Source organism: Brienomyrus brachyistius, unplaced genomic scaffold (genome assembly GCF_023856365.1).
Source record: "Brienomyrus brachyistius isolate T26 unplaced genomic scaffold, BBRACH_0.4 scaffold35, whole genome shotgun sequence".
Classification (NCBI taxonomy): domain Eukaryota; kingdom Metazoa; phylum Chordata; class Actinopteri; order Osteoglossiformes; family Mormyridae; genus Brienomyrus; species Brienomyrus brachyistius.
This window is the reverse complement of record NW_026042310.1, coordinates 3684448-3699141: the sequence shown is the minus strand read 5'-3', so window position 1 is coordinate 3699141 and position 14694 is coordinate 3684448. Positions and strand designations below refer to the sequence as shown.

Genomic DNA, 14694 nt, shown 5'->3' with positions numbered 1-14694 from the left:
TCACCGCAGTGTGACTCACCGCCGAGCTTTCGATGCGTTCAGCCAAAGCTCCTTACAGCTTTAAGATGATCTCAGTGCCCCTGCGTTTTTGAGCAGACGGGCTTTTATGATCTGGTAACACACAATCCTGTTTTGATCACTTACACTCTCAGATCCAGCCCCGAGAGGCGCAATGGCGACATAAACTAGAAATGTGTTTTACAAAGCCAGCTACTGATAACCTCTGATAAGACTGACACATGTTGCTTTTCTGCGTAGCGATAACAGCTTAGATACTGAGAAATTCTGTTGATGTGTTAGTGTTTATTGATACCTGTGATGCAACGTTGACGCTGTCGTACTGTTTAGGCTGATGGGTCTTAAAAATTATACGTGAGTGTGGCGCCATCTAGTGGAACATCTGGGTAACATGACCCATGTTCATATATCGGATACTTCACAACTAGAAAAATACATCTACAAAAAAAAAAGTACAACTTCGAGAACCGTGGTTTCGCAGAGCATAGAAGATGACTGTCATTTCAGTAAAACAGACAATTTTCGCTGTAATGAATGTTTTGGCGAATGTTTAAATCTTTCGTCAAGCTTGCAAATTCTTGTTTCTAAAGTAGACAATCAGACAAAGGTTAAATTCACAGGCTACCGCGTAGGGCTTCAGCAAACGTCAGGAGCCCCGCCCTGCCTCGAGCAAAACGGAATGATGAAACTTCCTAAATTTGGCCGATAGATTCCCCCGCTCAAAAAAAATCTCTGGTAATCCGCCCGCTGGTTGGCGGATTATTGACGTCATGCTGTGGTTTATTTGTTTATTCTCTCTCGTTTCTCTTTCGCATCAAAAAATAGCTCAGGCGGCCCACTTGGGAGAACCCCCTCCTAGTCATGTCAACCTACGGATCCTAGATATAGAAATCCGCCCCTATCGGCGAGACACCGGTTTGTCCAATACACCAAAAAGTATCGAATATTCCCCTGGACGCCACTTCGTTTATTTCTCGGGATCGCAATCTTTTCTCTGACATGTGAATGAAGGTCAAAACGCTGATTCTTTGGATCTCGTCCAAACATTAAGTAGATGGGGATCTGCGAATGGGAGATATTTATCTCCAGCCCTGGACCACTCTCCCGCACCTCTCACCCGTGAAGGACGTTCCGGTTGCCCGGTCTGGTTACCTTCACAGCCGGGACGGGTTTAGCTCCTGTAATGCCCGTGAGCGAGGCACCTCACCCACATTACTACACAAGTGAAAATGGGTCAAACTCTAAGTCACCCTTAACAAAGAGCTAGTTTTGCAAGTTAAAGTACCTCTGAAGCCACCAGTGTGATTTTAAAAACTAATTTGGTTACACACACACACACTAACACACACACACACCCCTTAACCCCTACCCAGCCCCAACCTAAACCATAAGTAGCCAAACAAAATACAAGACTTTTGGCTCTTTTTTTTTATTGCAGTAGCAGATCTTTGTGGGGACCTGACAAATCCTCCTCACAATGTAACATAAACATAATGCAAACAGACACACACATAAAGCACGTAACAATGAGATCAGGTAGATCTGCAAAAAAGATCCGGTCAAGACGGACAGTAATGCCATTGACTGGTTGTTAGGACGTGGACAGTCCTGGAATTTCTGAGCTTGTGAGCAGATCCCAAGCCATGGTGATCTGCTGACCGGCTCACAGTATGGTGCTCTTTCCCAGCCGGGTCCGAGCGAAATGAAGACGCGCACACACACAGTCCAGTCCACAAGGGGGCAGCATAAATGGTCGGTTTATAAAGTGAATCGCCACCAAATATGCCACCTGAAATGGAAGTGGGGAGCAGCATGGCGTTTTGGTTCAGGAGGACTTCGTGGATGACCTCTACAAGCCACGGAGGACCCCCATTGGTACCCAGAATTGCAGACTTCCCAGCATTCCATGTGGCTGTAAGGCTGCTCAAAGTCATCAACCCCGATTGGTCTAAGAAAAAAGTTGAGGAAGTAGGACTATGTAAAAATAAATAAAATTAATTTAAAGTGTAAAACACAAAAGTATCTGATTAACTTTGCTTGTCCTCTCCTGGTAAACACCTCTGTTGTGCTGTAATACCTGCAGGAAAAAACGACTCGGTTAAACTCACAGATAAACTCACAGATAAACTGCTGCCCCTCACTCAGCCGTGGGCAGCTCTGCTCTGGCTTTTCCCTCTGATTTCTTTCTTAATCCAAAATTACTCCCCCGTAGTGTAGAATTAGGTGGCAACCTAACATAACAATGAAGGTAAACAACCTGGAACAGCATGTTGGGGAGACAATAAGTCGGATGCAGACGTGCAAACAAGCAAATCAGCAGTGACGGAAAAAATAATCACTACATTTAGGTCAGTTCCTACCTTGTGTTTCTCTGCCCAACTGACATGAGTGTTTATGGTATTTTAGGCCTCGATAATGAATAGGAGCAGGTGACCTTTCGGAAAGCGGGGGGACAGGCTGTGGCAGGACTTGGAGGGGCCGAAACGGACCAAACAGCTGAGTGCACTGTCATGTGAGCAAGCATTCGGCCTGTCGTAGACTGCAGGAGGCGCCAACGAGTCACAATAACAGCGATCACAGGAGCTCTGAGAGAAAGTGTCCGGAAGGAAGTGACCGGACCAAAGAGAGAAACATCTCACGTTAAGATGGGAGCACGATGACTGGGGCCAGTAAAAGTCTGCTAAGCCATTATCCCCTGGTACACTGAGGGATGCAGGATTTGAATTTACATGCATGTATGATTTTCCATCCCCTTGATCATCTATCTTGTGAGCTACATGACCTGGATGACCAGAGAGCCGTCACTAACCTTGACCTGTATGAAGACCTGGAGAGTAAATCCCCATCAGTCTGTGTTCAGCAGGAGGCGTAGTGATTAAGGTACTGAACACTGCAGTGCATGTTAACTGACTAATTATAAGCCTGTGAAATAACTGTAACTGGCTCCAGATAAGGGGGCGGTCACCATGGTCTTGCTTAAGCTCAAAGCTGCAGGGATTTTAGGAACTGTAGCAGCTTGGATTGAAAACTGGTTAACAGACAGGAAGCAATGAGTAGTTATTAGAGCCACAATGTCACAGTGGGCCTATGTTCATAGTGGGGTACCGCAGGGTTCAATTTTAGGACCACTACTGTTCCTAATTTACATTAATGATATTGACACCAATACATACAGAAAACTGGTTAAATTTGCAGACGACACCAAGGTGGGTGGTATAGATACTGGTGTAGATACTGATCTAGTAGCACAGAGGCTACAATGGAATCTGGATTTAAATAGCGACTGGGCTGATACCTGGCAGATGTAATTTAACATAGATAAATGTATGGTAATCCACGCAGGGAGCAGAAATATAAAGTACAGATATTTTATGGGTTCCACTGAAATAAAATTAGCTGATTATGAGAAAGACCTCGGTGTGTATGTTGATGCTTCCATGTCCCACTCTCGCCAGTGTGGGGAAGCAATTAAAAATGCCAATAGGATGTTGGGTTACATCTCTAGGTGTGTGGAGTTTAAGTCAAGGGAGGTGATTCTATGATTATACAATTCCTTGGTAAGACCCCACCTAGAATATTGTGTGGATTTGGTCACCATACCTTAAGAAGGACATTGCTGCCTTGGAAAAGGTGCGACACAGGGTGACGAGAATGATTCCTGGTCTTAGAGGAGTGTCTTATGAGGAGAGGTTAGCTGAGCTGAAGCTGTTTAGCCTCGAGCAAAGGAGACTAAGGGGGGGGGGGCATGATCCAGGTTTGTAAGATTCTAACAGGCCTGGATGCTCTTCAGCCAAATGGCTATTTCAATATTAGTTTAAATACTAGAACTCGTGGCCATAAGTGGAAATTAGCGGGAGAACATTATAAAATAAATTTGAGGAAGCACTTCTTTACACAGCATGTATTTAGAGTATGGAATAGTCTTCCTGTTAGTGTAGTGCAATCTAAAACAATGAGTTCCTTTAAACACGTCTGTCTCGGGAGCGCGCACCACTGAAAACAGCGAAAGCGAAGCTGCCTTTTAAAGTGGAAAACGTGCGTTTCTTTTTACGTAAACTCATAATGACGTAGGCTGTGTAACATATCATACAACATCGTATTTTGTCTCTGAATTGTATTAAAAACGTGCTTGATACTGTAGTCAGTATAAACATAAAAAAGAGGATGTGAGGATATATTTAAGTTACTTGCCAGGAATCGAATCCCCTGTTTAGACCTTTGAAACTTGGAGAAGTAACTCATGAAACTCTCAAATACAAATAAAAAAAAAACACTTGATGATAGGAGCAACAGAAATGCTGAATTAAGGGGGATGCTTTATTTTGGTCACCGCGTTACCAGGAAAGGCATCCCTCATCATGCAGCTAAGGCAGGCAAACTTTTTTCGCTATAACACTCGTCACTAGCGCAAACGCAGAAAAGCTTTGCGCCTTCAGCCGATTGCAGTGAATCAGCCTAAACGTAGCATTTTCTGAACTACCTTATACCTGCACTTTAGTTAAGGGGTGGGTTCCTCTCGGTGCTGACAGTATTTGAGGATACCGAAGGGCGTCGCGGAGATGCAGACGCGTTAAAGGCGCCGCAAACGCCGCTGTTCGTGCGTTTTCATAACGAAATGGTGATCGGTCGGAAACTGTCGCAGCGGCTCTTCCTGACATCGCTAACCTGCGGGTTTTACCCAGGGGACGGCACGAAAAAAAAATCCCTTCCTAACATTATCGTCGTCATGCAGGGTAATAATAACGATAGCAGTGCGCTGAATATAAAAGCATCTTCCTTCCTGTACAAAACCGAAGAAAATACACGCAAGATTAAAATTTAGGCATATTAACGGAAATAACCTATGGGCGCCCAGGTCCTGATTAACCTTTAATGTTACGGACAACAGTTGCTGGTTAGTCGGCCTAGTTCGGGAAACCCACTTTGGATGGATATGGACAGAAGTTGATAGATCAGGTAGAGAAAATAAAAATCCAAAAAAGATTTTAATTCAGCAAACCAGTTTCACATGACATAAAGAGTCACATGAAGAGTACTCAACCGGTTGGTAGAAACAAAATATTGGTCAGGATTTTTACTTTCTACACCTGAACTACAGTCAGGTCCATAAATATTGGGACATCAACACAATTCTAATATTTTTGGCTCTATACACCACCTCAATGGATTTGAAATGGAATGAACAAGATGTGCTTTAACTGCAGACTTTCAGCTTTAATTTGAGGGTATTTACATACAAATCAGGTGAACGGTGTAGGAATTACATCAGTTTGTATATCTGCCACCCACTTTTTAAGGGACCAAAAGTAATGGGACAAATTAACAATCATAAATCAAACTTTCACTTTTTAATACTTGGTTGCAAATCCTTTGCAGTCAATTACAGCCTGAAGTCCGGAATGCACAGGCATCATCAAACGCTGGGTTACATCCCTAGTGATGCTCTGCCAGGCCTCTACTGCAACTGTCTTCTGTTCCTGCTTGTTCTTGGGGCATTTCCCCTTCAGTTTTGTCTTTAGCAAGTGAAATACACACTCAATCGGATTCAGGTCAGGTGATTGACTTGGCCATTGCATAATATTCCACTTCTTTGCCTTAAAAAACTCTGGTTGCTTTCGCAGTATTCTTCAGGTCATTGTCCATCTGCACTATGAAGCACCGTCCAATGAGTTCTGAAGCATTTGGCTGAATATGAGCAGATAATATTGCCCGAAACACTTCAGAATTCATCCTGCTGCTTTTGTCAGCAGGCACATCATCAATAAATACAAGGGAACCAGTTCCAGTGGCAGCCATACATGCCCACGCAATGACACTACCACCACCATGCTTCACTGATGATGTGGTATGTTTTGGATCGTGAGCAGTTCCTTTCCTTCTCCATACTCTTCTCTTCCCATCACACTGGTACAAGTTGGTCTTTGTCTTATCTATCCATAGGATGTTGTTCCAGAACTGTAAAGGCTTTTTTAGATGTTCTTTGGCAAACTCTAATCTGGCCTTCCTGTTTTTGAGGTTCACCAATGGTTTACATCTTTAGTTGAACCCTCTGTATTCACTCTGGTGAAGTCTTCTCTTGATTGTTGACCTTGACACACATACACCTACTTCCTGGAGAGTGCTCTTGATCTGGCCAACTGTTCTGAAGGGGTTTTTCTTCACCAGGGAAAGATTTCTTCGGTCATCCACCACAGTTGTTTTCCGTGGTCTTGCAACTCTTTTGGTGTTGCTAAGCTCACCGGTGCGATATTTCTTTTTAAGAATGATCCAGACAGTTGATTTGGCTACACCTAATGTATTTGCTATCTCTCTGATGGGTTTGTTTTTATTTTTCAGCCTAATGACGGTTTGCTTCACTGATAGTGATAGGTCTTTGCATCTCATATTGAGAGTTGACAGCAACGGATTCCAAATGCAAATAGCACACTTGAAATGAACTCTAGACCTTTTATCTGCTCCTTGTAAATTAGATAATGAGGGAATGACACACACTTGGCCATGGAACAGCTGAGCAGCCAATTGTCCCATTACTTTTGGTCCCTTAAAAAGTGGGTGGCAGATATACAAACTGCTGTAATTCCTACACCGTTCACCTCATTTGTATGTAAGTACCCTCAAATTAAAGCTGAAAGTCTGCAGTTAAAGCACATCTTGTTCGTTTCACTTCAAATCCATTGTGGTGGTGTATAGAGCCAAAAAGATTAGAATTGTGTCGATGTCCCAATATTTATGGACCTGACTGTATATCCACGTCTGAATATGGCGAATGTGTGTTTTGTGTAGGATGCGTCTAACCTTTGATTGATTGATTTTTTTGGTTTACGTTTGAAGGTTCAAAGTATCTCCAGGATTTCTGATTATTTTCTCATTTGTTTATTGGATTTTTACATCTGCATAACATCTACATCCCCTAGCCTGCCTACCAACCGTAATTATCAAAACCCTCGTTCATTAATTTAAAGAAATCGGTCTAGATGCGCACAGATTTCGATTCATCGGGTTGTCTAAAGTCTTTGCGTCGCTGATATGTGGTTTGAATGAAGCACGATGAACACCGATCGTACAAGTATTTAGTGATTAGTTGTCACTGTTGACACACCACAGTGCACAACAACGAAATGTATTCTCTGTGTTTAAGCCATATGTGACATAGCAGGGGGTAAGTAATTCAGCGCCTGGGGAGCAGTGCTTGGGGGCGGTACCTTGCTCTGGGTACCTCAGTGGTGCCTTGCTGGTCGGGGATTCGAACCTGAAATATTTCAATTACGAGTGCACTTCCCTAACTATTAAGCCACCACTGCCCAACGAAGCACATTAAACTCTGATCCCCGTTTGTCTGAGTGACATTATTATACGTAATTACGTGAATGGCTGCGACATGTTAAGTGTAGCTGTTCGACACTCCCCGGCCTCTTTCTGAGATGTAAGATGCAGGATATGACCAGCTACGCTTTGAGGAAGTCAAACCCCCGACCTGCCCCTGGGCGACAGCTCACCATCAGTCCCATGTTAATGTCGCGACGCGATGGCTTTCTAAACATAGACCTCACGGATCACAATCTGCGCGATGCTTCAGAGGAAACACTCCAACGTTTCGGACAAACCATCACCCAGCCATAAACCGAAGGTAGGAGATAAGCGGTACGACGATAAGTTATCAACTCTGAGTGGATTCTGAGCATAGATGAAGTTGGCGAGACCATCAAGGGAAATCTGAAAAACTTCGTGTAAAGCAACAAAAGTGCACAAGAGTAATTAGGCTAGAGGAAATTTAAGTAGCCTATATGACAAAAGATGCAAAATTCTATGTAATGCACATCCAGAATATCTTTTTATTGCAAGTGCGTGCAGATAAAAATGTGTTGTGTAAAATGCCCGAGTGTCGCTCTCGCTTTTGCGCTCCGGCTCGGGGGGAGCTGTTACCTCTGCCCGTCACTGCTGTGGTTTTTACCCCTACCTTGCCTGGTTTTAAATAGCACAGCATTGTTCTACAGTTGACATTTAAAATGCCTTTGGGTGCTGCCGACGTGGGTCAACTGGCTGGTGCGAGATTGTCAATTCGAGACAAGTCTGCGCTCCCATTTACATGAATGCAACAGGTTTATTACCTTGCAAATATAGTCTGTAGGGTTTGCAAACTGCCCCAAAGCTTTCGACGTAGCTAATTTTAGGTTTGTGATGGAATGATACAGATTTGCCGTGAGATTTCTTGCGTGAGCGTCACGCCAGATGTTGGAAACCACGCATGACTTCGTTTACGCAGTTTAATACCTGTATTAATACCTGCGGGGCTTTCCTTTAGGCGTGCCATACTTCTGCTAAGTGACTCAGAGCAGGCCGCAGACAGGCAGTAAATGGCAGAGACACGCACCGCTGGCCGCAGCTGTTCCCACTACGCTTTTCTTTCCTTTTAACCGTTTACATAATCCACTTTTCTCGATTCATTGCGATGGGTCAGTGCTTTTGACAAATCTATATCATATGCTATTTTGCGTGAGGGAAATAAACGATCGGGTAAACGTAAAACATCACCGAAAAGAGTTTTTTTTTTTTGTATTATTAAAAAATGTGTGTCACATGTACAGTTATGCTGGAAGAACTTGCAGTGAAATGGGTGACATATTGTCAGTGTCACAAATGGACTATTTGAGTGGGCAAAGTGCAAGGACGTACTTTTCCTCATAACAATATGCTGTCACTTCTCTCCTTCAGTAAAGCGTTTTAGTAAACGCGTTCGTGTTATTTAATGAATTTGTATACAGTGTCGGGTTAGCTAAATTTGTGGCACAGCTACAGCCACATGCGTTAACTGAAAGGGGGTCACTGATATGTGTTTTGAATAAAGCATGATTCAATGAGAAAATCTCAGCGCACCAGCGTACTTTGCAAAATAAAGCTTTGAGGCAAATACTAACAGTTTCTCGTTTCAAACAGCGGTCAGCAAGTTTCGGCCGATTCGAAGCGCTTCGGTTTTCGAGACCCGTGAAGATCGAAGACTTCGGGACCGATCGGGTATGTCCTTACAGCTCGCGATCACGTGCTCCTGTGCTTTAAACACATCGACAGCGGCGTGACGTTGGATAGAAAATTCATATAAATTCTTCTCGAAATTACCACACAGCGCGTGGACGGCCATTCGGAGCCCAAGGGGGAGCAGGACAAGGCCAGTACCCTGGGGAAGAAGATGCGAGCCATCTCCATGACCGTACGCAAGCGGATGGGCAGGAGCTACATCAAAGCTCTCTCGGAGGAAACGGTGAGAGTCCGGGGCGATAGGACTGCACCTGCACGCCGTCGACCAGAAAAGCACGTAGGAGGTTGGGGTTGTGCCAGTCAGTTTAGGTAGGCAAGTGCATCCATACCTAATATTTTGTTAAAGTGTGAGGTATAACTCAATGATTCAGTCAACCAATCACGTGCTTACATGGTTGTCACATTTACAAATCAGCGTAATCTGGCCATTAGTGAGTTTCCACCATCAGATCACACTTTATTGATCCCTGTGAATAAATCCTACTTTCGAGCTGTTTCCAATTGCTGGCTAAGTAAATGTGCTACCCCAAGTATGAGAAGGCAACTGAATTGTTTCTGTGCTATTGTCCCACAGCTATGTACTGCATTAGCTTAAAACTGTCAAAGTATATCATGCATATGTCTACTTTGGTAGCTGTGTAATCAATGTGCTAGTCAGACGTAGGGACAGGGCAGGCAATGTCCTGGGGCCCCCTGAGCTGGCAGGGGGCCCCCGAGGACAGCCGATTACAGGGTAAATTGCAATGACAAACCTGCTTTATTTGTCTATTCTGGTTTTCATAGTGAAAATAAAGGAATTGTGTTTAATTAATTCTCTTTGTTGATATTATTAATCTTATCATGTCGGGCGGGGTGCGTTGGAGGGCCCTCAGAGTCCATCTGTGGTGTTAGCAGACATACTGTGAAGCTGCTTTATGAGTTTAATCTTATATCAGTTAGCTAACCTCAGCCAGCAAGGTAGATGGCAGACCAGTCCAGCTTGTAGTTTTTCCCAGTATTTGCTACCTAGCCGCATACCCCAAAACAACTCTGGTTTTTCCCCATCTCCACGTCACACGTCATCCAGCTAAATGTAACAGCGGCTACTTGCTAACTTCATTTCTATTTGCGTACATGTATTTCTGCTTACGTCTCGTACGTGGTTTTGAAATGGCACCCAGGCACAAACTTGGTTTGCCCAGCAGCCCCTGCACAGGAGGGTGGCGCTTTGGTGAAATGAGGACCAGACTGTATGACGCCGTAAAGACGTAGGAGCCGAACAGCCCACAGATTTTTTTTTGACGAGAAAGTGAGATGGCCGTTTGCGTGCTCTGGAAAGCGTACAACCGTCAGTTTAGCAGTTACGAGAAGGTGGGGATTTAGAGAGAATTCAAGGGTTCGCTGAGGAGCCCGACCAGCCGCGCGGAGACTAGATTAACGCACAAGCGATTAAGGTCGTGCGATTTATCAGCCTCGGATGTGTGACACAGACGAAATGACTTTAGTTTAATAGTAAGGAGCGTCCACAGCCTTTGGTGACGCACCGCTGTGCCCCCAGGTCGAGGAAGCGGGACAGAAGCATGGGGGCCAGGCTGAAGGTAATGTCCAGTGCCTGAGGAGAAGGTCCAGGAGGGGCAACAGCTCACTGGAGACCCTCTACAGCCTCAGCTGCGACTCAAGCTCCTCCAGTGAGTAACCCACCCAGACTCCCCAACACGCTCCCCTAATTTTATTTTTACTAGAGGTGGACCAACCTCTAGTAGAGGTTGGATTTTGACCAACCGGCCGAGCATTAAGTGTCTCATTCACAGAGTACTCAACTGGTTGGTTGAAGCAAAACCTTGGTCTGGATTTTTAGTTTCCGGACCTGAACTTCCCACCTCTGGTTTATTAGCTTCCTGTCGAACACCTTCGTGTCAGCGTGCCTTCACGTTGCCTGTTCATCTCGTTTGATGCGTTTCTCCTTAATGTACAGCAGTAGGTCCTTTCCTGCAAATGAAACCAATTTCTGTGGGTTTATGATCATCCTGTCCATCCCTAAAGAGACTTGCTCTCCTGTATTAATACCACAGGACCTCTGACATTTTAACCGGGCTGCCTCCACCTTTATTGGGTTATTAAATCCCAGATCCCAGCAGTGATTCGGACCGTTCGCTTACCTTCTCTTCAGGCGGAGTCGGCAGTGGATCCAAGAACCGGCAGAGTCTGTGGCTGGACGTGGAGCTGCCGTACGCCGGGCCGTTCTGCGGCCGGGCCCGGGTCCACACGGACTTCGTCCCAAGCCCCTACGACGCAGACTCCTTGAGACTCAAGGTAGTCTGCCAATGACGTCCACCGGCTGATTGGAACGCCAATATCGTTCAGTCAGATGGATTTGGATATCATAATAGAGGAATTTACATTTTCTCGATTTAGCAGATGCCTTAGTCCAAAGTGGCAAACTAAGACAGGCAAATAGCTCATTACAAACATACAGTACGGCTGTCACAGAGTTGACTAGGCATAAGTGCAGCTAGGCTGAGCTTCCAATGAATGCCCAGGTTCGAGTCTAAGCAGTATTGAAGTAGGATCTATACAACAACTTTTTAACAAAGCAAGAACCTCGTAAGATTAAATTAGGTTGTAAGAACATTAAGGGACACATGGAGCTATTCAGGTTAAGTCTCCACCAGACAAATTCTGACGCATCTTACACCAGCCGTGTGAATTAATAAATAACTGGACCATACATGCAACATCTCAGGCATTTACAGCAATGCAGGTGAATCTGTTCCCATTAGACCTTCTTCAGGCTCCGCCCAGTGTGTCTTGTTCAGGCTCCTTCATGTTTCACCAGAACGCATTGCCACTTTCGTCTTCCGTCGTCCAGGTAGGCGACGTAATCAACGTTATCAGCAAGACCCCCGTGGGAATTTGGACGGGCATCCTCCGTGACAAGGTGGGAACCTTCAAGTTCATCTACGTCGACCTCCTGGAGGAGGCTGGCCGGGAGAAAGTCCAGTTGTACCGGAGGAGGAGCAAGCTGCCCGAGCCGGCCACCCTGCAGGAGTTCCTCGAGAAGCTCCACTTGGAGGTGAGGCCTGCCTCAGTTGAGAAGAGCACGCCCCACCATCCACCACTAGGTGGCCGCACACCCATCTTAACTCGTGTCTGACCTGCGCCCGAATGGCCGTATTTCCACCCATCTTCCGTAACCACTTAACTAGTATAGGATTAGGCTTAGTTTGGCTTATCTAGTTAACAGACGCGTCACTTCCTATAGTTTGGAATTTTCATGCTCTTGTTTCAGGAGCACGCCTCCACCCTGCTGCTTAATGGCTACCAGACCGTGGAGGACCTGCGCGAGCTGACGGAGCAGCACCTGTGCGAGCTGAACATGACCGATCCGGAGCAGCGACGCCTCCTGCTGGCTACTACACACAGCCTCTCCGACGGGGAAGGTGAGTGAACCGTGGGCTTCGTGGCTCTGCAAACAAATGATGGCAGAAGGCTAAAGGTCGACAATAAGTACTAAAGCGAGTTTCAGAGCCTGTCGTCGTGCAGCTGCAAGAATTGTCTGCGTTTGACTTTATTAAACCCCTAAATCCTCTTCCAGCATCCTGCGCCTATTCTGCTTTTTGCTATCTAACTTCAGGCACGTTCGCACGGCTGTGTATTTTTAGCGTGGCCCTTTGGCTGAGGTCTGGGACAGGCATAACGAAACCGGTACCATCAGGAACCGGCACTATGACCTGATCGCCGTGGCCTCCCCATCCAGCCGTTGTCAGAGTTAGGATCACATAGAAAAGAGAGAGAATTAACAATGACAGGTATGACATGTTCAGAGGGAGCGGCCCCGTCCTGATTGAGGAAGCCCGGAAGAACCTCCTTGGAGACTGAAGTGAATCCAGGAACCTCACGGTTCTTATTTCTGGGCACCATGGCCCAGATGGTGTGGCATGCATCCCCAGCAGGGCAAACGTGCAAAGGAATTAAAGGGGTCTTATTGTGCTTTTGTGGTTTGCCCCCTTCCTTTAGTCTGTTATGTACGTAGCTCTATGTGCATGTAAACGGTCTGCAAAGTACAAAGAACACACCAAAGAGTAACTTACACTACTCTGCTCTGATATGCCTGACATGCCTTTTTGGAATTCCGTCCTTTACTTCCGTAACATGATGAGGTCACCTCGTAACCTTATTGGCTGCCCACCTGCAAGGATCTGGCTACAGACTGCAAGACAGGTGTGGAACGTGCAGGGCAAGCTGACCAATCAGGGCACACTGGGCTCATCAGGGTGGAGCTTAAAGCTCTATGAGAGCATTTCATACAGTTATGGACAGAGTGAATAGAGATGTATAGTACAAGAAAAATGTGATGTTGGAACACTGAAGCATGTAGAGAAGATCCAGTGATGCCAGGGAGCGACGGAGAAATTAACGCATGACAGGCGGACCCAAAGACCAAGAGTCTCAGTAAAAGGCTAGACGGTGTAAACCTCAAGATACACTTTATAATCACCTTCTAATGAAACACTGCACAGGAAAAAGGGTAACAGATGAAAACATTATGGCCTGTTTCAGAAGTGAGCCCTTGAGAGGTAAAGTGGGCTATCCCACATAAACAAAGTTTTGAGAAAATGAGCTCCAAAGTTGAAATTTTTTCAAAAAAATCAGTGAACCTATACCCTACAATCGATATATATCATAGGTAGCACAGAGGTATGACCTAGATAATAACTTATCCAACTGAAAATATTCAATAAAAAGGGGGTAGGGGTCAAAAATGTGGGATAGCCCACTTTACCTTTCAAGGGCACAAATGTACCCAGCATAAGTGGAATGATTCTGAAAATGAAAGCTGTCGTATCACTTTCAGTCAGGACACTGAGAACAGGCAGCAATATACGGCTGCAGACTCAATGCCATTCTCCGGCCCTGTTACTCACAGGGCCAGCTACTCACAGGGCTACTCACAGGGCTACTCTCAGGCCCAGCTACTCACAGGCCCACTCTCAGGCCCAGCTACTCACAGGCCCAGCTACTCACAGGGCTGGTCTCAGGCCCTGCTACTCTCAGGCCCAGCTACTCACAGGCCCACTCTCAGGCCCAGCTACTCACAGGCCCACTCTCAGGCCCAGCTACTCACAAGGCTACTCTCAGGCCCAGCTACTCACAGGGCTGGTCTCAGGCCCTGCTACTCATAGACCCAGCTACTCACAAGGCTACTCTCAGGCCCAGCTACTCTCAGGCCCAGCTACTCTCAGGCCCAGCTACTCACAGGGCTGGTCTCAGGCCCCATCATTCTCACATCATTTTCAGGCCCCGTTGCTATCAGGCTCGACCACTCAGACCAAACCACTCTCAGGTCCTGCTCCTCTCACGCTTCTCTCAAACCCGCCGCTCTCAGTCCCCTTCCGGTTGGGTTGAAGCAAAAGAACAAAGAAATACATACTTCATGAGTTTTCAAAGTATACTTTATCTGTTTAATGTACTTGACATTTATGAAACACAGATTGTGCACAAATGTATGTGTAGGACATTTTTTTGCAATCTATCTGAAATCTTAACACATTTAATATATTCAGTTTTGCTTTTACTGATGAGTTTGTCAAATACCTGCCTAGATATTTCTTGATCACTTAAAAATCTGAAACATTCTGCATATGAATTTAGTCATGACATTCT

At 45.5% G+C, this 14694-nt stretch overlaps 1 protein-coding gene across 2 annotated transcripts in view; it reads left to right on the top strand.

The window, feature by feature from the left end:
* Nucleotides 1-7477: 7477 nt before the first annotated feature.
* LOC125721720 (SAM domain-containing protein SAMSN-1-like) overlaps nt 7478-14694 on the top strand; it is a 9488-nt gene continuing 2271 nt past the window's right edge. The window contains exons 1-7 of one of the 2 annotated variants that reach the window (XM_048997725.1): nt 7478-7645; nt 8953-9030; nt 9140-9274; nt 10589-10718; nt 11201-11343; nt 11900-12103; nt 12320-12470. In XM_048997725.1, coding sequence (XP_048853682.1) covers nt 7586-7645; nt 8953-9030; nt 9140-9274; nt 10589-10718; nt 11201-11343; nt 11900-12103; nt 12320-12470 — 901 coding nt within the window. In that variant the 5' untranslated portion in view covers nt 7478-7585. Of the gene's footprint in view, nt 7660-8952; nt 9031-9139; nt 9275-10588; nt 10719-11200; nt 11344-11899; nt 12104-12319; nt 12471-14694 lie in introns of both variants that reach the window. The other variant, XM_048997726.1, reaches the window with a different exon arrangement.